The 23,501-nt window shown below is 38.9% G+C and overlaps 1 protein-coding gene across 3 annotated transcripts in view; it reads left to right on the forward strand.

Moving 5' to 3' along the window:
• The window catches only part of sema6a (sema domain, transmembrane domain (TM), and cytoplasmic domain, (semaphorin) 6A), a 112,841-nt gene that overhangs the window by 82,888 nt on the left and 6,452 nt on the right, over window positions 1–23,501 (forward strand). For 2 of the 3 annotated variants that reach the window (XM_037975531.1, XM_017412342.3), the window contains 7 exons: window positions 130–285; window positions 3,716–3,889; window positions 5,429–5,569; window positions 5,665–5,742; window positions 9,430–9,488; window positions 10,316–10,336; window positions 13,619–13,798. In XM_037975531.1, the coding sequence (XP_037831459.1) occupies window positions 130–285; window positions 3,716–3,889; window positions 5,429–5,569; window positions 5,665–5,742; window positions 9,430–9,488; window positions 10,316–10,336; window positions 13,619–13,798 (809 nt within the window). The remainder of the gene's footprint in view (window positions 1–129; window positions 286–3,715; window positions 3,890–5,428; window positions 5,570–5,664; window positions 5,743–9,429; window positions 9,489–10,315; window positions 10,337–13,618; window positions 13,799–23,501) is intronic. The other variant, XM_017412343.3, reaches the window with a different exon arrangement.

Raw genomic sequence — 23,501 nt, forward strand, 5'->3', positions numbered from 1 at the left:
GTCCTCTGTTGGCCTCTTTTCTTGAAGTGATTTTTCATCTGCACTCTTTCCTCCATCCGCTCACCATTTTGTTCCTGTCGCATAATCCCTTGTACTCATTACTTTCCTTTTCCTCCTCTCCACTTGCAGACCTGGCAGCTGTGCCAGCACTCCATCCATGGAGAGGTACAAGGTATCCAATGAGTTCCCTGACGACACACTCAACTTCATCAAGATGCACCCACTGATGGACGAGGCTGTGCCCTCTATTGCCAACAGGCCCTGGTTCCTCAAGACCATGGTGCGGTAAGTACTTCACACTCTACAATTTGTCATCATCGGAGGTCTGTGAGCCTCTTCAGACCAGGAGAGTAATTATTCCAAGTGCTGCTCAGAGAGGCGGGCTCATTAAAAGACAGTAGTCCTCCATCACAAACCAGCAACTAACCTATTTTTTGTAAAGTGGAGGAAACACTAATTCACACTTTGCCATCTTTCTCCCTGCATGACAGTACAGTGATCAGTCCGAATCCCATTCCTTACTGTTACTCCTAACCCAAAACCTAGATCAAGGGTCAACAACAAAATTTGATTACTGATTTTTGATCTTGACTTATTAAGGATTTCTCGGTCCAAATGGAATTAGAGGCTGGAAATGGTGTGTGCGCTGCCAGATGATGATCACTGCCCTACATTTTAAGCATCTTCTTGGGCCATAATTAAAATACATGAGGCGATGTGGTTCAAAGTTTCTACCCCTGCAAGAAGCCGATGGGCCAAATTCTTTACACATGTAGCATGCTTTTGCCAAAGTTCCAATATGCTGTCTAACTACAAGCTTGCAACAAACATGAGAAGATGATATTATTTTTAAGGGAGCTCAATGATGATACCAACTATCATACACCAGAATACACTAAACAAGACATTATAATTGTTGTGGCAATTAAATAGTTTTAAATGATAATACCTAACTTGAGAGTTTCTTTGCTAGAGAAGCTCATGACCTTTTGTTAGGTGTACTCCTGCAAACTTTAGAACAGCAGACCTCTGTACCACTTTGCCCTCCACTTATATAACAAAAAGATCTGGAACACTCCTTGACATGAAGACAAAATGTGTGTATAGAGTAAAGTAGTGAGGGAAGACATAACAAAGGTCACCCCAAATGGTTATTTTAAGATTTAATGATGCTATACTTAGTTGTTTGAGAATGGACAATAAGCTTGATTATTGTTTTTTCTCTGGATATATTTGGATTTGAAACAGACCTGTTTCCTGTCTTTATAAAATGCCCTGAGATAATTTTAGTTGTGATTTGACACTATAAGTAAACTGAATTGTATTGAACTGAACTTGATTTTATAGTCCGAAAAAAGAAAACAAACAAACAAACAAAGGAAAAAAACAAAGAGATAATACTAGAGTTAAAACTTGGTTTTAGTTGAGTAGTTGGCTTTACCTCTGAGTTCCTGCAACCGAGGCCAGTTCCCAAAAGCCAGAGCACCATGGCTGATGTCGATTGATCCTAAAGGTCACTCTGGCTTTTATGAACACTACACACAGACATTTAAACTAGGCTCTGGGGGGATATGATTGTACATCGTGTTCTCATCTGCGGTACAAAACTAGCTGACAAACCATTTCTACCATTAACTGAAAGAGTAAAAAGTTGAAAATCAACTTCTCTGTGTGGATCTGGGTCTTAGTGTACTTGTATCTCCTTGCGATTTAAAGTTTGGACAACCTGCCAGGCTCTTGACATGTCTCAGTGAAAGTAGGTTCACTTTAGATTAGCTACTTCAATATTTTTAGTAAGTTTTAATAGGTTTTCTTGCTGCTGCTTCTCTGTTATCTGATGAACATTCTTTGTTGTGTATTATTAACAAATGAACAAATTATTTAAAAAAGAGAATGATTTTTTTCTTGATCAGCCATCAGGTGGTTTCATCTGTGTGAGTCTTTCATCATAAGAATAATAAAAGTTTAAAAAGCTTCACAAAAGCATGTGAGATGGATAGGAGTATCTGCTGTGGTTTCAGTATGGATTACTACATTGGAGCTGAAGTCAACTGGAAATGAAGACAGTAATAGGATTTGATCCCTTTCACACCCCAGAGAGGACACCCCAATATCAAGTGCAAGCTTTTTACTCAATATGAAAAAGCTTTTTTTTGTCCTGTGTTTTGCTGTGCTAAGGACCTCAGCTGGCTGGATACAGCAATCACTTTAAGCGGGAGAGACACACTAAAGAGTCTCACTCTTGTGATTTTTTATTATCTGGATCTAAATAGAAAAGAAATAAATTGTGTTATCTGTAGAAATGATATTATTCTACTGAGTTTCTGTCCCACCGACATGGTCCTTAGAGCTAGTGTTGGATCAAAACCTAATTAGACCTTCAGATTCTTGTTCAAGTTGACAGTATGAAGCCAGTTTTGCAGGTCAAATCAGTGTGACTTTGTATTTTAATGGTCTCCTGGTGTAAAACTGTGCAGCAGTGAGATAAAATATACTAATGCATGCAAAGACATTTTCTTTTTTTACAGTAATTGTTTTACTGATGCGTAGCTTTTGACTCGTTTTCGCATAAAGAACACACAGCCAATATTAATGAGGGTAATAGTGGACTTCCTAGATTTCCGGATAAGCGCTCATCTCTAATCTTTAAATCCAATCTACTTCTATTAACCCTTAAAGCCTTAAGCTGTTTTTTTGAAGCTTCTATCTTGAAACATCCTTAAATCCAGTTAGTAACAATTCCACAACTTTAAGGCCAAACAGAACAACCTGAGGCTTTGTGAGCAAGAGATGCTTCAAAGACTTCCTGAATACAAGAAGGCTTTGTTCTGTATGACCAAACCAAATTTGCAGAAATTATATTTTTTCATCTACAAAATGTAATCTGTAAATAGGAAAAAGGTGTTTCAAAACCTGTTTAAAAATCTCAGCTTCTACTCTTGTAACAAATGTAAAGAACAAAAAGAATTCCACATCCATTTTAATAATTGTTGTTACTTAACATGTTTACAAACCGTTAAAAACTAACGTCATTCTTTTACAACAAACCCTAAAAATCCTACATGTGAACCTACAGCATTAACATAAGACACACTGATGTGAAAATATTTGCCTTTTTGATAACTTTAACAAGTTTTTTTGCCCCTGAACTAGAAAAATGACACCAGCTATGAAAATTTAATTCTATTTAGTGATATAAATTAAGTTTTATTGTTAATGGATTTTATTACTCAAACACTCAAGCAAAAAAGAGCACCAATCAAAAACTCACTGACTGGTAGGTGTCATATCACCTAGCCTCTATCTTTTTTGGTGAAAGTTTTAACCAAGAGGTGCTGATTTAAACTGTGTGATCACTAACTGTCAATCAGAAAAAAAGAAATGGTGCTTAAGATAGGTAGGTGTTATGTTTTTTTATACCCCCGACAGGCTTTATGCCAATCTGATGAATAAAACAACATTTAATAATGAGACTGTAAGAGTCCCCTGTAGTTCTGTTGTCTTTTTTAGACACACACAATTATTGACTGACTGATTGGCTCTGTAATTATTACCTAGACTGTGGTTCAAGACCTTGACTTGAATTCCTATTCTTGATGTGCATTGCTGTTTTTTTGCTTTTTCAGAGAGCTGAAGTGTTTCTCTATTGGCAGACAAATTGACTAATTAATGCACTGATTGGTTTATTTGTCTTACTTGGTATTCCTTCTTCCAGGTATCGTCTGACGCGCATCGTGGTGGACAATGAGGCAGGGCCCCATAAGAATCACACTGTTGTGTTCTTGGGATCTGAGAAAGGCATCGTCCTCAAATTTTTAGCCAAGATGAACAATGGCTTTCTTAACGACAGCCTGTTTTTAGAGGAGCTCAACGTCTATAACCCTGACAAGTACGTAACTCTGGGCACATGATGTGTGTATGACAGGGGTACTCATAGATACAGTTGCTATAAACGAAGGAAGACCAGTTATTGCTTAAATGTGTGTGTTACTGAGAGAGAGGTTGTGTGTTTCTGCCATCTATCATCTTAGCCAACCCACCAGCTCCATCATTACTAGTCAGTTCCCCCAACCCAAGCTCTGTAGTGAAGCCAGTCAACCAGATGGCTACTCTATCATTTAAAAGAGTTTTATCAGGTTACACTCTGCCCAACCACAGCCACTAAATTAAAGACATAGACACTAAGGCTCTGGATAGTGTTTGAGTGTGGTTCCTAACCACAGCGGAGCCCAGCTCCTCAAAAATGTTGACTGATTAAAGCCAACACACACTCACTCTGAGGTCTGTGTTTGTCTTCAGAGCCAGCCTCCGATCTCTTGCTAATAGATTACATGTCTGCTGATTTGTGCTGTACGGATGTGTGACCATGAACTTGAGGGGTGAGTCGAACATTGTATTTGGAGTATAGGGGGAATAAGGAAAAATCAACCACAATACAGTCCTGCCAGAGCAAACATTTGGTTGGGAGGTAATGGATGAGAGGGAGCAAATGGCAGCACGAACACAGTGAGAGAGAGAAAACAGTTGTGAAGAGCAGAAATGAGAGACGGGGAGCTAAAAGGAACAAGTGAAGGACTTGACGGGAGGGCTTTCATGGTTTATTATCCAACATGCTGCAGCCACGTGAGGAGCTGTATGAAGGGGATGAAGGGCAAGGCCTTCTCCTTTTTCCTCTCCCCTTTCCTGTGTCTCCTCACAACTTCCATGTTACTTTCCTCTCTCCTGTTGGCCGCGGCTGAGCATCCGTCGGCTGCTGGCCATCTGGCTTTAGTCGTGTACAGTAAGTGACTTTGCTTCCCCGCCTGGCTGGCTGGATCAGCGCAGGCCCGATTGTTGTGCATTAACCAGAGTAGATGGACTCTAAGCCTTAATTGAGAATGTTAATGCAGGACCAGAGCTCTGTGAAGAGGAGATTAAATCTCAGGAGCTGGATGGCAGGATGGAGAGCGGAGCAAAGAGAAAGAAGGGATAGAAACATGCTTGACACACCCCGGAGGGATTAGAGCGGGGTCCTGTGGGGCTGCAAAGGCAGAGTTGACTGACATGGATGGAGGAGTGGTCAGTGTGGGGGGTGGAGGGGCTTGAGTCAGTTGTTTGTGGATTTTACAGTTAAGTGCTGCTGACTGCTCACAGTGGCCATCTGTCTGTTTATCTGTATCCGTATCACCCAGTTTCTTATCTCTTTTTATCTCCCACTTTGTTCCTGACCTCATGTAGTCTTTTCCAGCATTATCTGCGTTCTTGCTGACCTCACAGTTTGTCTGTCTGCTACATCCTAATCTCTACATTTGGTTCTTTAAATTACTTATAAATCTCCCCTAAATCTTGTTTTCTTTCTTAAACTTTTCTCCAGACTTTTCTATTTGATTACAAACAAACAAAAAAACATATCAAGGCAGATTTAACCCTCTTTTTCTGCCTCTTTTAGATGCAGCATAGATGGTGTGGAAGACAAGCGCATCATTGGGATACAGATTGACACCAAGAGTCATGCTCTGTGGGTGGCTTTCACTTCCTGTGTGGTTAAAGTGCCACTGTCTCGATGCGAAAGGCATGGGCGATGCAAGAAGTAAGTTTGCTGTTCACCTATGAAATCATTCTTTGAATCATTATTCCAGTGTATGATATATGAGTGACTGATGGTGGGTGTGATTATCCTTTCAGGTCCTGTATAGCCTCCCGGGACCCATACTGTGGTTGGGTGTCAGAAGGTGCCTGCAGACAAGTGGTTGGCAACACCAAGTAAGAAAACACAAGAGCAAATGTTCAAAATATGTATAGTGGGAGGAAGTCCTTTGGGTAGACCATTTTTAGGTAAGATCAACTATTATAAAATCAACTATTATAAAAACTCAATCCAATTACTTAGCCAACTACACAAAAGGAGTGCTGTTAAGCAAAATATGTTTCCTTTAAAGAGTTAAAACAAAATATCTGGCAGTTTGCATTGTTTTTTTTTTTAATAGATTTGTTTATGAATAAATTATGTGATATTTGAGTTCTCTAACTTGGTTATTATTACATTAATTTTAGAGCTGGGCTTATTATAATATGCAGGCATGTATTTAGTGTGTAAGTTCACAAAGTAGTCATTCATTTTAATTTTTACATTTGGGATTTTTTTGTCTTTCTTTCCTTTTTTATTGTCTCAGTTTGTGCAACAGACATCCCTCTGACTTGTAATACTAATACTAATATCTTTATGATCTTCTGTGTTACTTCCACCTTATAGCTACCACATATTTTATATTCTCATTTTTTATTGTCATAAAACCACCTGCCGAGGCTCATGGGTATCATAGTGTTTCAGTCCACCCCAGATGTTTCACCTCATGAATCTTCTGGACTTGGTTGAATTTCACTATTATAGCAGTCTTCTACCTTTTACATTGTACCTGTCGCCATTCTTCCCTTGAATTTTCTAATTTTATGGTGTGTAAGTGGACTTGCCTTCAGCTGAAGTGGCTTTTGGAAGGATGAATGGAAGGAAAGTGTTGTTTTCCCAAAGCCTGAGGTTGGGTACGCAGTGTTGGGGGAAAGTCTGATGGCTGCAGCGACTATAATTTTGTGGCTGCAGTTATGACACAGAACCAGATTATTCTTTCTGAACAAACAGCACACAAAGTTTTGTGGTGGGAAAAAATATTTTGCAGATGAAATCATAAAGAGGGACCACTGCTCCACTGGCTATTTGACGATGAATGAATTTGATCTCTCTCCTTTAAATGTATCGGTCTTGCATGCCAGCGCACCACATGCACACATAAAACACATCAATCCACAGATGCTACCCATCCAGTTATTATTCTGTGACATAGAACTGGTGGACAGTTTTGACTGTGTTTCCAGCAGGAGCTGACACAAACAAGGGCAGATGACTTTGCCTTTATACAGTAAAATATTTTAAATTTGGTTTGATGGGATATGTTTGGTGAGCTATCTAAAACAACTACCAGGCTAAACACGAGTGGAAAAGTTGTCTTATACAAATATTCCCTTTGTTTTCTTGTCTCTCCACCTAAACATCTCTTCTTGACAGCATATGCCCATTCCTGTCCATGTATCTATTTTTATCCATTTTTTCCCTCCATTTTCCTCCAACATGCTCTTTTTCTCTTGCAAGCCTCCCCTCCTTTCTTCTTCCATCTGGTCCTGATGCTAGTGTGCCAGCTTTCCCATGTGTAGTTATGCCTCTTATACCTGCTGCCTATAAACAGCTTGCACTCTAGTCTCCAGCAATATGGTCCCCAGTTACCCCCCTGTTCATGCATATAATTGCATATGATTCTGAATGGTTGTTATTTTGTAAAATAGGTACACAGTTCTGTTGCCATAATCAGCACATCAAATGAGCATACTCAGATAAAATGTGCCCATATGCTGGTTTGTGACCCGATGAGCTTCTATTTCTTTTTAAACAAATGGCATGAATCAAAATAAATTGGCAGTTTTACAGACAAATTTGCATATTTCTTTCACACTGTATTTACAGTATATTCCCTGCCTTCCAGTTTATTTTAATATGAATAATTAGTGTTATTATGCCTGACCTGCATTTCAGCAACTAAGTCCCCCTGTGCAACCTCACATCCTAGATAATCACATCTGATGAAAGATAATAAATAATAAAAATATGGGGTTTTTAGTTGCCTCCAGCTATGTAGAACACAATTTGAATCTGCTTTAAATATATATTAAATGGCTGCGCTGGGATCTCAACCCTGATCTGACCGCCTGTAGTGAACACACTGCACTTCTGTTGCTATAATGCAGACTCTATAAGCTTGACCCCCTTAACTGAGGGTTCATACTGTGGTTCATTCACTCTTCATATGTTCCAAGTGGGGCCCAGAAATTACATCTGTACAGTGAATACTCATTGTTAATTCATCTCAAGGCCAGTGGGATTTCAGCCTTGTAGTCTTTATCATACTAGAGTCGATAATGTTACTAAGAACCTGTTCTGGAAACCACGATATCAAGGCTGCTTGAGTCTTGCGTGGTGTGGAGGGGTGCAAAGTTCTTTTCAAGAAGGTCATTTGTGACAGAGCTGTTCTTGGTCTGCTAATACCTTTAGGTTGGAGGTACATATTAAAATATCCACATGAATGCCACAAAACATTGTCCTGTAACAAATTCTATATCATTCTGATCTGTGTTACTCCTAAATGGATTTGTTGCTTGGAGTAAATTTGTTTCTTTCTGCTCTGAAACCCAAAATAAAAAAAGAACTAGCTGTAGCCTCTCGTGCAAAATGCTCCTATTCCTGTGAGGTCCACATTTTATCCTTTGACCAGACCGCACAAGGAATAGGTGATGGTGTTTTGGAAAATAATCCTTCTTTATGCTATGATTGTGACCAGTGAAGGGTGAGAAAAATGAGAGGTGGGTGGACAGACAGAGGAGGTGGAGTACTGAAGAGGGAGCTGAGGTGGACTGTGAAAAACTGTCATGCGTGACTGTAATTCTGGTTGACAGTTGGTCCGCTCTGTTTCACCGATCTCCTTACAGCTTGCTTGGTGGTCTTTCAGGGAGAAAACAGGTCTCTGTGCAGACTGTATCAGAAAATAACATATCCAAAACTCTCTCCTTCTGTGTCATATGATGGCCCTCAAGCATGGTTACCCCCCACTGCTCTGCTCTTCGTCCATGTGATTGTAACTACACTCATATCTCTTCTGAAGCTTGATAAAGTCAGACAAAGTGTACAAGAAGACAAGATTGCACAACGTCAAGCACCCAAGAAAAAGAAATTGTGAAATAAATATATATTTTACTTTCTTGCAAAGAGTTATGATAGAAAACTGATACCACTTTTATTCTCATATAAATCCACTAGCAGCAGTGTGCTGTATAGCTTAGCAAATAACTGATGTTTGAGCATTTTTACATTGTTTAAATTAAATTATAGATTGTGCTGAATTTTGGGGGGGAATAAAAACAGGCATTGACTTTTTGCAGTTTTTTAATTTGCTTTCTAGTTTACTGCAAATAAGATATAGCTTCCTAACAGGTTAATAAGCCACTAACTAGCTACTTTTGCAAAACTTACTGGCTGTTAGTGGTAACTACTCATTTACCTGTCAAGAAAGCAGTATGATTCAAAATATTTAGCTTCTTTTCCGAGCCACACAACATAGCTTTAAAATATGAATCTTTTTTTTTTCAACTCTCCTGGCAACAGGTTCTGTACAAGCTATTTACAAGCTTGTCTGGATTCTCACTGATTCAGGTCTCCAGGGCACTTTCCCAGGTGTTCTTTGATTTCAAGCCAGCATATGACTTTCTGCAGCTTATACTGTGTTCCACCGTATTCTATCTTTAGTGGTGTATTTTTTCCACATTGCTTTGTTACTGCGCTAGGTGTGTCAAGCCTGCATGGCCTGGCCTGTTTTCCGCTGCTGACCATGATGTCTTTGTTCCCTGCAGATCTGCCTTTGAGCAGGACGTGGAGCATGGTAACACAGATGGCCTGGGAGACTGCCAAAGTAAGCAGGCCCTCTTCACTCTTATCTTTCCTCTTCTATTCCATACCCCCACCTCCTTCACTACCACCACTCCTCTTTTCTCTGTTAGCGCTGCCCCCCCCCCCTCNCCTTCTCAGCTCTCCATTTCCTTCTTTGCTGCTGTCACCTTTTTCCTCTCCCGTCTGTTTCTTCCCTACAAACTCTCTCTTTCAGCGTCTTCCATCCATCTGTCCCTTTCGGCTCTTGTCCTCCTGTGTCCTTTCCCCGCTGTTTCTCTTGTGCCCTGGTCAATAGAGTGTTGTGTCTCATTGGACAGTAATGGGTTCCTTCTTGCAAATTTCGTCAAAAAAAGCACAAACATTCAGCAACACAGAGGAAATATTTTATTTGTAAGCAGGTTAAAAGCAAAGCCTAATCTCAAGTCTTAAATATTATTTTTTATTATTATTAATTTTTCACATTTTGAGCTGGTGTATTTGATCATTTTTAATTTAAAATGCAATACCTTTTATTGATATTCTAAGATGCACAGTTTGCAAAAAATAAATTACCAGCTTGTAAACTATTCATCATTAAATCGCTCAGCAAATCACCCAGTAAATAAAGGTAGCACACTTTCCCTTCACTTTCATTTGTAGTTTTAGCAAAGGGAACCCAGAGTGTTGTACCTTCATCAACCTCAGAGGCCAGAATAAAATCTTTTTGATTAGAAGTGAGGAGAATATCGAGCTGCCAGTCGATTCTGAATTACTTTAAAAGTCATGGCTTTTCATCAAGGTAAAGCATATAGGCTTCTTTTATTGCACACAATAATATGTCTCCTTTTATTTCTTTCTTCTTTCTTTCAGATACATTTGTGGCACTGAATGGTAAGTATCCCACACAGGCAATCATATAAGATGGAAGCTCCATCACTTTACCTTAAATCTTTAACTTCAGCCACACCTCTTCATCTACTCAGTCATTCATCAGCTCTCAAGGAAATTAAAACTCCTCCCACATGTGCAGACTCGGGTTATTAATGACTTGGGGTTTTAACTGAATTGATCTCATTTCTTCTTTTTGATAGACATCCCTTCCAGTTATAAAGGTAATAAAAGTTGGTCACTTTCATGCTCCTTATCTAGCCCCTTTGGTGTTTAGAATAAAGGTCATAGAGTTAAATATCTTTCATCTTTGATGTTCATTCTGATTCTGTTAGTTTTATTAGGCCTTTTCCTGAAGCCCCGGCCTCCTTTCCCCGGTGCAATAGCATTGATTAGCCATGACCTTTGCTTTGTTAATTGGATGGATCTGGTCGTTGGTGGTGAAAAGCTTTGATAGTGAGGAAGTTTCTCTCTGTGTGCACTAAACGGGCCACAAGTCGATAGAGAGAAGAATGAATTAACCAGGCTTGTTTAGTATATTTCTGCGAACGAAACATATACTCAAATATGCTTAAAGTAACAGTTTTTGTGGATATGTTGGATATCTTACCTTTTGTAGACAGCCTCAGAATGGAGAATGGAGTTTAATTCTGAATGAATTGATGAGCTAACAGCTAATCCCAGCAGGGCCAAGACAAAAGTGGATTGCTGCCTTTCTTAAGCAACAATTTCAAAAACTTAATTGCGGTTCATGCAAACACTTTTACAAATCTTTTAATCATTGTCAGTTTTACAGTGGTTATATACATAGAATTTTTTGGCCAATTGCAAGCTCAAATAGCACCAAAACCAGCTAGCTGTAGTACTGCCTTTGGGGTACCTCTGAAAGGAATACTATAATATTACTGCTCAAATAGCAATATAATGAGAAATAGATGGCAGTGTAAAGGTTTATAAATCAGTGTTTGCATAAACAGCTATGAACCTTTTGAGACTGGAGTTGTTTTAACAGAGCTGCAATCCACTTTGGCCTTTGGCACGTTCAAACTGGCCATTAGCTCATCAGTTAGAGTCTCCAAACTGAGGCCATTCAAAGAGCTATCTGCAACTGTTTTTAATTTAAAAGAGCTGCTGTAGACTAGAGCAGACACATGCACACACAGCTTCTTGTAGATATATTTATTTCCTAATCAGTGACAAGAATAAAATTATCCCTGAGTGCTTCATACAATATTTTTTGACTCACACAAAGATGATAATAATAAAATAAAAACAATCTCACCTTTGTCTTTCACACACACATATACAGTGCCTTGCAGCTGCCAGATCAAAACGATCAGATCCATACAGAATGACAAAAATAGATATTTTGAAGTTTCTCCAGAAAGCCCTTTCACCCACCCCCCTGTGGCTCTACTCCCACTGTGACTTTCCCTCTTTTTGGAGATCCAGGGTCATTGAAAAGCATGACATCCCCCCCCCTCCTCCTCATTTTGCAGTGTTGAATATGCTCCCACAGGCTTGGCTGTGTGTTTTCAGGCATATGCACAAACTCACACAGATAGTTTACAACACCGTCGCCCAAACCAAGGCCTTCTATCTATCTGTTGGTAGTTCATATAGATTTTAAGATAAATTAGGTGCCCCCTCTAAATTCTTTAATTTCTTAAAACCTTAACGCCATCGCCTCTCTTTTAATCTGTGAAAAGAGAGTTGTGCATCAGTTGGCAGTTTTCTTCCCCCCTCCTGATTCTTGGAGGCGCACTGAGGCTCTGAGCTCACTCTATGTGTGTCATCTGCCTGAATTGCACTTCCCCTGGTGGTGGGGGAATGAATTATAAAATAGGCCTGTCACACTAATCTCTCAGCCTTGGGCCAGTAGTTAAATAAATCATTTTAATGATTGCCACGCCACACACAGGAGGAGGAGGCTTTGAGTGGTGTTCTGTGCGGGGATCTATTATGTGCAGTCTGCCAGCGTTGCCTCCCCATCTTCAAACACAAGCACAAACACATATTGAATGTGCACATCCCCAAACAAACACACTCTCACATGCTGTCACCTCCTCCGTGGAGTGAGAGCTTGTCAAAACGGAAACTGGGGGTTGAGCTCCGCAAGAGTATGTTGATAAAAGTGTTGTCACTCATCATCGTGGAAAGCTTTTTCTCTTTCACATGTGGCTTAAATACCTTGAGTTAAATAGAATATATAGCTAGAGCAAAATTGTGTAGGGTGGCTTAACTCTAAGCTGTGGGATGCTAATGTGATTATCATGGTTCAAAAATAAAAAGCCAGACAAAAAATATGTGCACATTTTGCTTATGAAAGACAATGAGAACCTGAAGAAGGCAAATAGAGGAAAACTGATTGTGTGAGTGATGTGTAGATATAAACAGTGAGAGGCTATGTATGATCAATCACCCAAACATGAATAAATATGTCTATTTATTTCCACAGAGACTTATTTATCATTTACCCTACAAAATGTCAGAAAAATAACTTCTCTGAGACAAAGATGACAGCCACAAGCTGGCTTTTTTGTGTGACAGGCAATCCAATGTGAAGATATCTCATGAGATGCTGAAAAACACCCACTTTTCACAGTTGAGGCACTGGAACCATAAATCTTTTGGGATTTTAGGTTGAGAAATTATTAGAACTACTACAGAGTAATGACTAATTTTTCCACCGTTATCCAGTAGTTTATTCTTCAATGCAGCGTTTAAAATTTGAAGTTGGAGAAGTTATGATTGTACCTCAAAGTGCATTGAACAGTTCAACTAAACTGGTTTAAATTTTTATTGAGAAAAGTTTAAAACAGTAGCAAGAAGAAAAAGCCCAGCATTAGAGGCACTTTGTTGTTGCAGTAAAAGTTACAGGCTGAATTCTCAACAAGACCAATTGGGAGGAAGTTTGTCTTTTGTCCTACATATGAAAGGTAGGCACCCCGTGGTTACTGTGGAGGAATTATGTGCTGACAGATCCCAGCAGAGATCTGACATGTCAATCAGAGCAGGAGGAGGAACGGCGAGGAAGATAAAGATGCCGTGAATGACAGAAAAAGGAAACATGTTGATCATTAGAAACACTCACGTGTTTGCTAATGAGTTGCTGAAGGTCACGAGGGAAACACCGTTAACTCACACAGCCCAGCAGCTGTCTGCGAGTGTTTATGTGACTGTGTGTGCAGCTGATCAGAGAAATAAATGTGTGTGTGTGAGAGCACCCAGCTGGCCTGTGCCTGCGTGCACTGAGCGTAAGTTAACCTGTGTTGTGTTCGGCAGGCCACCAGCACCACCACCATCACCACACCCTCACACTTCCCACCTCAGCCCTCCCCGAGGCTGCAGAGGGCCCCCTGGGGCGGGGCCGCATGGTGGAGCGGAAGGACCCCCCCATGAGCTCAGACAAAGGGGAAGACCCATACGTGGCTGTGCCCTCTCAGACTCAAGCCGAAGCCAATGGTAAGCCTTGGAACGCAACAGCGAGTAGTCAGTTTGGTCCATTGTCGCTTGTGGCATGGGAGTTGGGGAGGGATTGTGAAGTGGAAGGGAGGGGTTTGAGTAATTGAGATATACTGTTGCCTGGCTGCTTCCAGCTGACGAGGTGTAGAGGTGGTGGATGGCTTTCTCTCCAGGGGACAGGTTGCCTCATACTGTGCACGTAAACCCTCTAAAGAAAAGTAGTAAACAAGGCACACATATACAGACACATACCCATTCAGCGCTCATTAAGATGCATGTATGCACACATAAATGCTCACACGCACATACACACTTTGCAGAATGGATTTATTATCCGTGGACTGTAATGTCCCACAGGAGATGTAATATCCAGACCATTACACTCTAAAAAGGAAGATGGCGATGTATTTATTTCCTTGAGAAGATGGCCCAGTCGCCGGCTCTGTCATCCTTTGCGACACAGTGACATGACATTGAACGCCCTTTTCTCCTGTGTTAACAACCCGCCTAATGCTGTACCGCCTCAAGGACGGCTCACTGGATAAATGAGTCAGAGTGAAAAGGATAAAAGGGGAGGAGATGAGAGGGACAACGTACAAATCGAAGGAGGGAATATAAAGGTCTATGGAGTGCTGCCAATTCATTATAATAAAACAGGCAGACCTATAACACAACCTATTAAATCAACATGTTCATGCTAGGTTTTATAGTTTAGGCAATTAGAAGCAGCATCACCATTGTGAAATTCCTTTTTCACACAAAACAGTTTATCTCATTGCCATCCTCCTGGGGAGTAAATACAGCCTGGGATGAAACACAGGATATTTCTTCGTTCACACCATTATGAAAATCTTGAGAGAATTCCATTGCTGACAAGACAGACTGATAAGCTGATTTTACGTGTGGTTACAAAATACATTCAGACAAGTTAACTAAATGTATCTCTTAACCATATGTAAAATCAACCTATCAGTATTATGTTGGTTTAGTCATTTTGCAAAACACATTTCTGTATTTTCTGTGTGTAGAATAAACACACCGTGTCAGCTGGAAGCAACAAGGCACCAGTAGGTAGATCTAAGCACAATGGTGGCAGAGACTTCAGATAGCATGCCTGCCGTCAGCATCACAACATGCTGTCGCACCCCCAGTTGCCTTTACCTGAGCAGGTGTAGAAGCCTCACCAGGAATGGTGAGGCACTTTCCAATAAAAAGTGGCTTGAAACAAAATTTCCAGAAATAATTTCATATTGTTACGAGGGGGACTGTTCATGCTCAGGTAACTGCAACAGGGCTCCACATTTCAAAACAATGCTTCCTGCTGTTTTTTTCTGTATGATCATTATTATTATTTTTTTATGAGACACCTTTGCAGCTTGTTTCACTGTTTATGAGTTCAGTTTCAATTTCAGCTCTACAGTCTTCTTTTTCCTTTTTGCTGAAAGTCAGCTTTGATGATTTTTTATTCTTTCTGAGCAGTTCTTGATATTTTGCATGGCTGTGTCTCTCTCTTTTTTTTTTTTGCTATTTATATATTTGCCTTTCTCCTATGTTTCTTTGCTTTGATGGTATTAAGCACAGTTTTGCCTCCATACAGCCTAATGCTTTTCAGCATGGCAAATTGAGCACCACAGCCAACAGTGCTCGTTTCCCGCTCCACCCCATCCTGCCTTCTCTTCCTTCCTGTTGCCTCTCATATCATTAGCTTCAGGTGTCGACTGTACTGTGAAAACTTATCAAACTGAGTGTTTGAGATGCAAAATGAGAAAACATGTTTATAAGAAATGATTATAGAGACTGAAACCAAGTAAATAAGTCATTTTCCCTACTTTTTAATGACATAGAAACATTTATGTAGCAGAAATAAGAGATAAACCATCAATCTAGGGTTTAGGCTCCAGCAAAAGCACATTATCTCATATCCAAAGTCATTTGCAAGCTTGTTTATGAGTTAAAAGAAATTAAAATTGTCCCCTAAATTTTTCATTTGCAGTGGAATCTTATCTGCTAATGAATATTACAGTGCTGCCAATATGTATTAGCCCAACACTACCAGAGTAATTAGAAATGCTGCAAAGTGATGAGTATTCTCACACAATGATTATATTCAGCATCATTGTCTGGTATTCCAATGGGGTCTCTGCAGTAACCATGTGGTTGATTGTGCTTCACAGTACATTTGAGCTTTGTGTTTGTCTGTCTAGGCCTCATCTGTCTCTGCTGCATATTCACCTACATCCATGTCATGCTTTAGCACACCTCACCTTTTTCCCTCTTGCTCATCCTGCTCCTGCCCCCCTAAACCACCAGCAGCCTCACCTCCTTCCACCATCTGCTGCCATTGTGATCAGTTTCCCTTCCACAGGACCTCTCATCTGACTAGGATGGCATGTTCCAAGGCTATACCTTACCTGGTGCAAATTAATTGCTAAACCAATTTATGGAACCTCCTCGCCCTTTTCCTCTCTCCGTCTCTTTGTCCTCCATCTCTGCACCTCCTCCTCCGTTTATCCTGTTGCAGTCTGTCTCTTCACCAACTGAAGTCATATCTGTACTGCAGGAATAAATTTTTGCCCCACACCCCCCCTTTTTGCCCACAGTTTCCTCTTTTATACCTGTCTCCTCTTCCCTGTCAGGCTCAGCCCCACTCTTATAACCACCCTCCCCCAGCCCCGACCTGTAGCCACTGCTGTGTTGCTCCAATTTATGGGTTCATTAAAGCCGCTATCCAGGGAAGAGGGAAAGGGGAGAGGTGGAAGGAAAGGGGGATGGAAAAAGACTACAGGGAAAGAGACTTTGTGGATGATGAGAGGGCCGCATGATAACGATTTATTAAAGAGAACCGAACAATAACATAGCAGTGAAGGTTACATGGAGGATAGGCAAGAGAAGGTAGACAAAGCAGCTGAGAGATACAAAGAAACAAGATGGAGGAGATGTGCATCTGAGAGGATATAAGATCTACTTAGATATCCTTCCTTTACTATTGTTTGGTGAAATGAGCCACAATTTTTTCTCCTATCAGTTAACATTCTGTATTTCATTTTAAGTAATCTTTACTGTAATGGTTTGAAAAAAAAAATCAATTCGCACATGTTTTGAGTTCCAGTCTCCATACAAATGACCCTTCTATATGACAAACTTACTTTGAATACAGGTAATCCTTATGTGATTACATTTGCTGATCTTATTAATTAACTCACTTATTGAATTAACTTATCGAATCTAATCTTGTCATATTCCTGACCAAGTTGTAATATTTTATTTATGAACAATTTCTGATTTTCAAATCAAATGAACATTCCCAAATTAGCACATTATAAAGGTTTTTACCTCAATTCAAAAACAGCATATTATGAAAATTTAGGCAACACTAAGAAGACCTTACCTCAAAAGCTGCACCTGGACTTTATAGAATTTATGTAAAATATTACCAAAGGCAACAAATCCCGCCATAGGGGATAGAACTGATGTAGCTTGGTAACAATTTGTATCAGGGTACGCAAATTATCAGTAACTTGATGCAAATATTTTAGCAGCATATTAATTCCTAATTGCTCATTTCACAACACTTAAAATTACTTATTCCGAATTACCTTATTCTACAACAATTAGGTTTAATTTTTCCTTTTATTATTCTTATAATTAATGGTTAATAAATGTGAACAAAGATGATGTTTTTCTTCAAAATGATCTTACAAAGAATTGCTTGAATTAGGCCTTAAAAGGTACTAATACAACCAAAATAGGTTTTCTGTCCTATTCTTAAGTAACAAAGCAGTTAATTATAAGTATTAATGGTTTCCAAATACTAATTTATTTAGCCTTTTTAATTAAAAAACTTAAACTACCTTTCACCATTGTTGGACAGTTAGAAAATCTAATTTTTTTCACTTTATAAATAAACTAAAAAAGGAAATATTTTTCTATATTGTTCTAAAACAAGACATTAGTGAGAAAGATCTACAGTATAAGTCAAAATAAGTAGATAATACATAATTTTATGTCAACTAAGTAGGAGTCGATATTCTGTTAATCTGTAAGTTAGTAATCAACTGGTAAATGGTTAATTTTAAAACCTAAAATAAAGTGTTATTATATTTTTATGGCCTTAAGTTAAAAAATCTAAAACTATAATCACTACTTATTGAAGCTTCCGAGTAAAAACAATTGATAAAAAATGTGTTTTAATTGCCAGAAATTATAGTATATAAAGCAGTTTTATCACACTGCAGTTGGAAAGAGATAAAACTAATTTCTTAAGTAACAATTATCTATTTTAATCGCTGCACATGAAAGCAGATGCTGGATTTTCATTTTGATTATTACCAGATGAATTTGCAAATTTAATCAACAGAACTGCATTTTTGATATATTTCTCAACATTTTGATGGCACTTTTTCCCACCACACAAGAGGTAGTGTAATTTATTTTTGAGATGTGATTTCCCTCCATGCCAGGATTTCACAGTAATACCACCTGTCAACCAACAGCTGCTCTGCAAGGGTTATTTTCAGCTGCAGGTATCTCTCTGACACCTGTGTGCCAAGGTGAGGCTAGCATGATAGAAAAAGAATATGACCTTGCACAGACAGGGATGCAGCCATATTTTTTATTCTTGTCAAGGTGTCTTGAATTTCTCTTCATCTCACCCTGTGGAAAGAAGTTGAAGGGACATCTCACCGCAGTCATATGGGATGTCATGTGAGTCTAAAATGTTACATGGGAAAGGTATGCAGGGAACATTGTCAAATACAGTATATTCAATCATACTATGGCAGACAAAGCTTACATTTAGAATAGAATTTAAAATTGAAAAGTATTTTGTAATGCATTAATCTTTAATATAGATTAAAGGTATACATATGGATAGTTTCAGTTTTATTTATGTAGTATTTATTCACACATTTAAACAATAGTTCAAATCTTCTGAAGTGGGGTTTTGTGGAAAGATTATGAACAGTATTTCTGACCTCAGTTTGGAGAAATACAGTTTAATTTTGACTGGACTGACCAGATAACAATCAGAGGTCTACATATACAGTATACAGTCTATAGCTCAAACTGAGGTAGTTCAAAGAGCTATTATTAAACACATATTATTTGTTCCTAACCTTTCCACAAAACTCCATTTCAAAACATTTGAGCTTGTTTTTTTAGTCTTCAAACATCAATTTTGTGCAAAATAGCACAAAACATTATCCCTTAAAGGTAAATTGACTGTGGGATTAATTTACTGTGAGCTGTATTCTTTGTCAGATTGTTGCATTTGACTTGTGTCACTTAGGAGAAGTCTAAGAGAAATTTAATGCGAGTAGTTTCATATGTCCTTGCAGTTGAATGGTTGGATTAAACTAATCCTGTAAAAAAAGGATGATAGGATTTAGGTTAAAGGTTGGTGTAATGGCCCTTTAAGGAATGGCGAATGCAGCATGGCAAAGAAACATAAATTAACTAAATGATCCTGCTGTACAACCCAAATTCCTGTCGTTCTTAAAACCTTCCCTGTAATATTACAGAGAGGATTTTGGTTTTGTGTTTCTCGTCAGGCAAAGATTGCGATAGGCCTTTGTGAAGCAGATAGATTATTCGCAGCTCATTGTGAGTCATTAGAAAAACAATGAACTGGATGTTTTCCCAGCACCACACGCTTCCTTGACTGACATCAAGCCACAAGCCATAATTTCCTCCACTGATTACCTTATTGTTCTTTAAGGCTTGCCTTTGTTTTAAACACAGATTTGCTGCTTATTCTATCATTTCTAAGTTTTGGTTATGCTTCTTAGTAAGAGTCTTTGCCTTTGCTGGGTTATTTAAAAAGCAGAATTTTCTTTTAGCTAAATAGGGACAAATCTCTGATCATGATAGGTCAGTGGTTTGTGTGTTTCACACCTTCTAACCCACATTCAGCTGTCATTACTCTGCTTTGAACTGAATTTAAAAGGTCATATTACTGGTATTTGTGACTGAGCCACTCATCAAGGAATTACAAGCAAAGTATTTGTTCTCTGGTGGTGTTCCTCTTGTTTATTAAAACGTTTCTTAATAATTACCATGCCGACATGATGAAATACGCTTGAGTAGGTCACCATCTGTGTAAAAGTTGCTCATCAGGACTGAATATTAATTACCAGGATTCATGACTCTTGAATAAAGCCACACTAAATTTCAGACCACACTTTGTCTTTTTTTTTAACCAGTCTTGATTTATTAAGAACTTGCAGTAAAATCTTGCAGTCTTGAATTTTTGTCACTAAAGTTTAGAGAGAATTAGTTCAATTATGTTATTGATGTCATGCTCCACAGTGGATTCTAGCATCTTTGGTAGTTTCCCATGTTTTTTTAAATTACCTTGATGTGCTGCGACTTTTAAATAACACGGCTTGTATGCAGGAAATCGACTACAAGGTTAGTACATTAGTTTTAGTACCTGAGGTGCAGAATGATTTAATTAGAGCTTTAATTATATCTTAACTAGCTAATCAGTATTCAGTGCAGTGACTCAGGATGGTCTGATGAAGGCTCTAATATTGAGTAAAACCATTAATGCAAGTGCCTCTTGAACACAAACATACACAAGAACTAATGGGATAATATTCAAACAGGGGATTAAATGGAGTTTAATAAATTGCTGTCATCGTCTAATCACCAATGTCCTTTTTGGAAAATGAAAACAAGTTTGTCCTCACCAGAAAACTCTCGCTGCAGAGACGGCAGCAATAACGTGAGCCTAAATATTTTTCTACTCATTTTGTAGTCTACTGCAATTTGTATTCCTACATTAGTTTGATGAAGATTCTTATCGTCTCTTAGACCATGTTTCTGTGTAACGACAAATATTCAGAGGTTATGGCCTGCTCCGTAACCCCTCTGTGATGTTTAACAGCCTTTGAAGTTTCCCCAACACAAAGCCAAACTCTGTGGGCTTAAGTCAGACGGTTCCTGTGAAGAGATTAAAAGAGTCTCAGAGTGTCTGTATGTGCGTCGGACAGATAGAGGGAGAAGGTTCACGCATTTCGGTCGCGCCAGATTAGAGTTTTTCTGGTTTACAAGTGCGTGCCACGGACCCGGTCTGTTTTGATAGCGCGAAATATCTGAGTATCTGAGATATGTGTTCAGTATCTGAATGTTGAGGCCAGAGGCAGAGTGAAATTAAAATCTAATTCACCCACTGTGAGAGGCGTCGAGCTGCAGGATGCCTCGCAATGCGTTTTGGGGCTGACACTATATGACAAGATGAGACCGAAGCAGAAAATCTCTGGGTTTCAGCAGTGCTTTGATACTCCAAGGTCAGATTGTAGAAGTTTTGAAAACTTTTTGCAAAGATCACAAACCGGCATCAAAAAATGAGGAGTGTTGCCATCTCAAGTTAAAAGCCCGAAGTTATGTGATTTGACTGAGATAACCAAGGTGTCCTCTGTGGCAACTTTCACTCTCTTTGATGTTAGAGAAACAATTCCTCCCAAGAAAGATAGAAGCCTTCAAAGTTTCTTCCTTTTCTTTCTTTTGTGTTTTACCAAGGCCTTGGGCTGAGTGTACCCTCTGGTGTGTGAGAGAGGTGAGTGACGGATTGATGAAGGGAGGAAAAAGTGAGAAAAAGACTAAAAGCTTTACTTTGCATGTAGTGTGAGTTAAATAGGGCTCTCGCTTATTCTCATAAGAGAAGTTTCTCTGTTCACCTTCTTTACGAAAATGGACATCTATTTGACTCAGCTGCCCTCCGAGCTTTATTGTTCAATGTGAAATCCAAAGGCTATGTTCAAGAATCTTTAGCAACAATAAATTCACTGTCACGACAGCTTATAACAGTTTTGAAATGCTCTGTCTGCACCTAAACACAAAAGACTGTGACAAATGAATATATTTACATTCAACATGAATTAAGGAATGAAGACCTGCCAAAGTATGTATTTATGCTCCCACTTTCATTTTCCAATTGGGTTATGGAGATTTCCAAGGTTTCTCGCTTCATGTGAGCTTGAATTCCTCCCCCATGTCTTTTTTGTTAGCAGAAATATTTAACCCAACAGCCTTCAAACGGCACCCTTTACCGCTGTGACCACTGTCCTTTCTGCCAAAGGATGATAACTCTCAAAGACCACATGGTTGTAATTACAGCCCTCCCAGTTTCCACTGAATGAAACACTTACCATGCTGAGGCTGAGCAGTGTGAAAGAAAATGCTCCAACGCTTAAAGAAAGTTATACGTTGAGGAAAATTGTGGAAAATAAAGATCGAAGCGAGTAAGGTCAACAAAGTAAAAGATAGCAGCGAAGAAGAGTATCTTTCTCACTGTCAGATGTTAATGCATGTGACGGGAAGCAGATGTTTGGTCCGACAGGCGGGTCATTTGGTCATGCAAGTTCACAGCATAACACTTGTCAAAGCCCTATTCTTCACTGCAGATAAGGCTCATCACTTCGCACACCATCCACACAGCGAGTCACATCCTTGGAAAGAAACAAGTTTTGCCATTAAAGACGTTTTTATCCTTTTTGTCTGCAGTTTCCTGGTTTTACAATAAATGAGGACTGATCAAATATAACAAATCTTTTTTTAAAAATCCAGGTTAAGCTTTAAAGTCCATACAGACCCTGAAGTGCCGGTACTCAGTGATTTATCTCAGCTTGGAGGAAAATGGGTTTTAAAGTCATGTTGTTGGACTAATGAAGTACGACTGAAGTGAGTGAGGATTATGCATGTTGATTTAGGTGAGTCTGGATCTCAGCTTCATGAGAACAGATCATCATGCTGTCTCTGTGTTATGTCTCGCTCAGGAGACCCAGAGAGAAGATGACGTGAGTACATCTTCTCTGACACAACTGAGCTTAAAAACCAAATAAGATTATGTAACCTATTCAGGATTTATTTTCAATAGCATATGCCAGCTATTCCTGTTCCTCTGTTCACTTCTGACACCAGAAAGCGAAGGGATCATTGCTGTAACTAAAACTTAACTCCACCCAAGATGTCGTTAACTGTTGTATGCACAATATATTCCTATATTTGTGTCACATGCGTTTTCCTGACTTGCATAATCCCGTTACAAGATTAATGTTACATTCACTGGATCTCAGAAGTGCAAAGGTGCAGCTGCAGATGTTGGCTGATGAGTGTGATAAGAAATTTAATGGGAGAAAAGGAGTTCTATCAGGTTTGATTTGTTCATTCACTTTAAACAACAAATTATCACCTGTAAAAAAAAAAAAAAATGTTTTACTGGGAAAATGTAATATAAAGTACTTTGCCTAATGTTTATTGGATTAGAAATATCAAAATAAATTTGAGGCTTGCTTTCTAAACTATCTGTTTAGGAAATAATATTAAAATAAGAAGCAGATGGGAGAAAAATCTGAGATACAGGATAGAAAATTTTACTTTTAATGGGGTTGTTTTGGGGATATATTTAGCATTTAGCTGCTGGTCTGGACGTTTTTTTTTTATTTTAAAAAAGTGGCTATAAGCACAAACTTTAATACATTCTATCACAAATAGTTTTTAAAGGAAATTTTGAGGTGATGTTTTAATTATTTTATCACTCAATTTGTACTAGAAATTCTGTGGCTTTGCACATTTTTACAGTATTTGGTAACAACAATAATCTCTTATCAAAGCACAGTACACTACATCTAAACAACTGTAAAACAATTAAACTGCGCCTTTAAGGGAAACTAGAAGCCAAAACCATTTTGTGCCATTACCG

This window comes from Kryptolebias marmoratus, linkage group LG1 (assembly GCF_001649575.2).
Source record: "Kryptolebias marmoratus isolate JLee-2015 linkage group LG1, ASM164957v2, whole genome shotgun sequence".
NCBI classification, from domain to species: domain Eukaryota; kingdom Metazoa; phylum Chordata; class Actinopteri; order Cyprinodontiformes; family Rivulidae; genus Kryptolebias; species Kryptolebias marmoratus.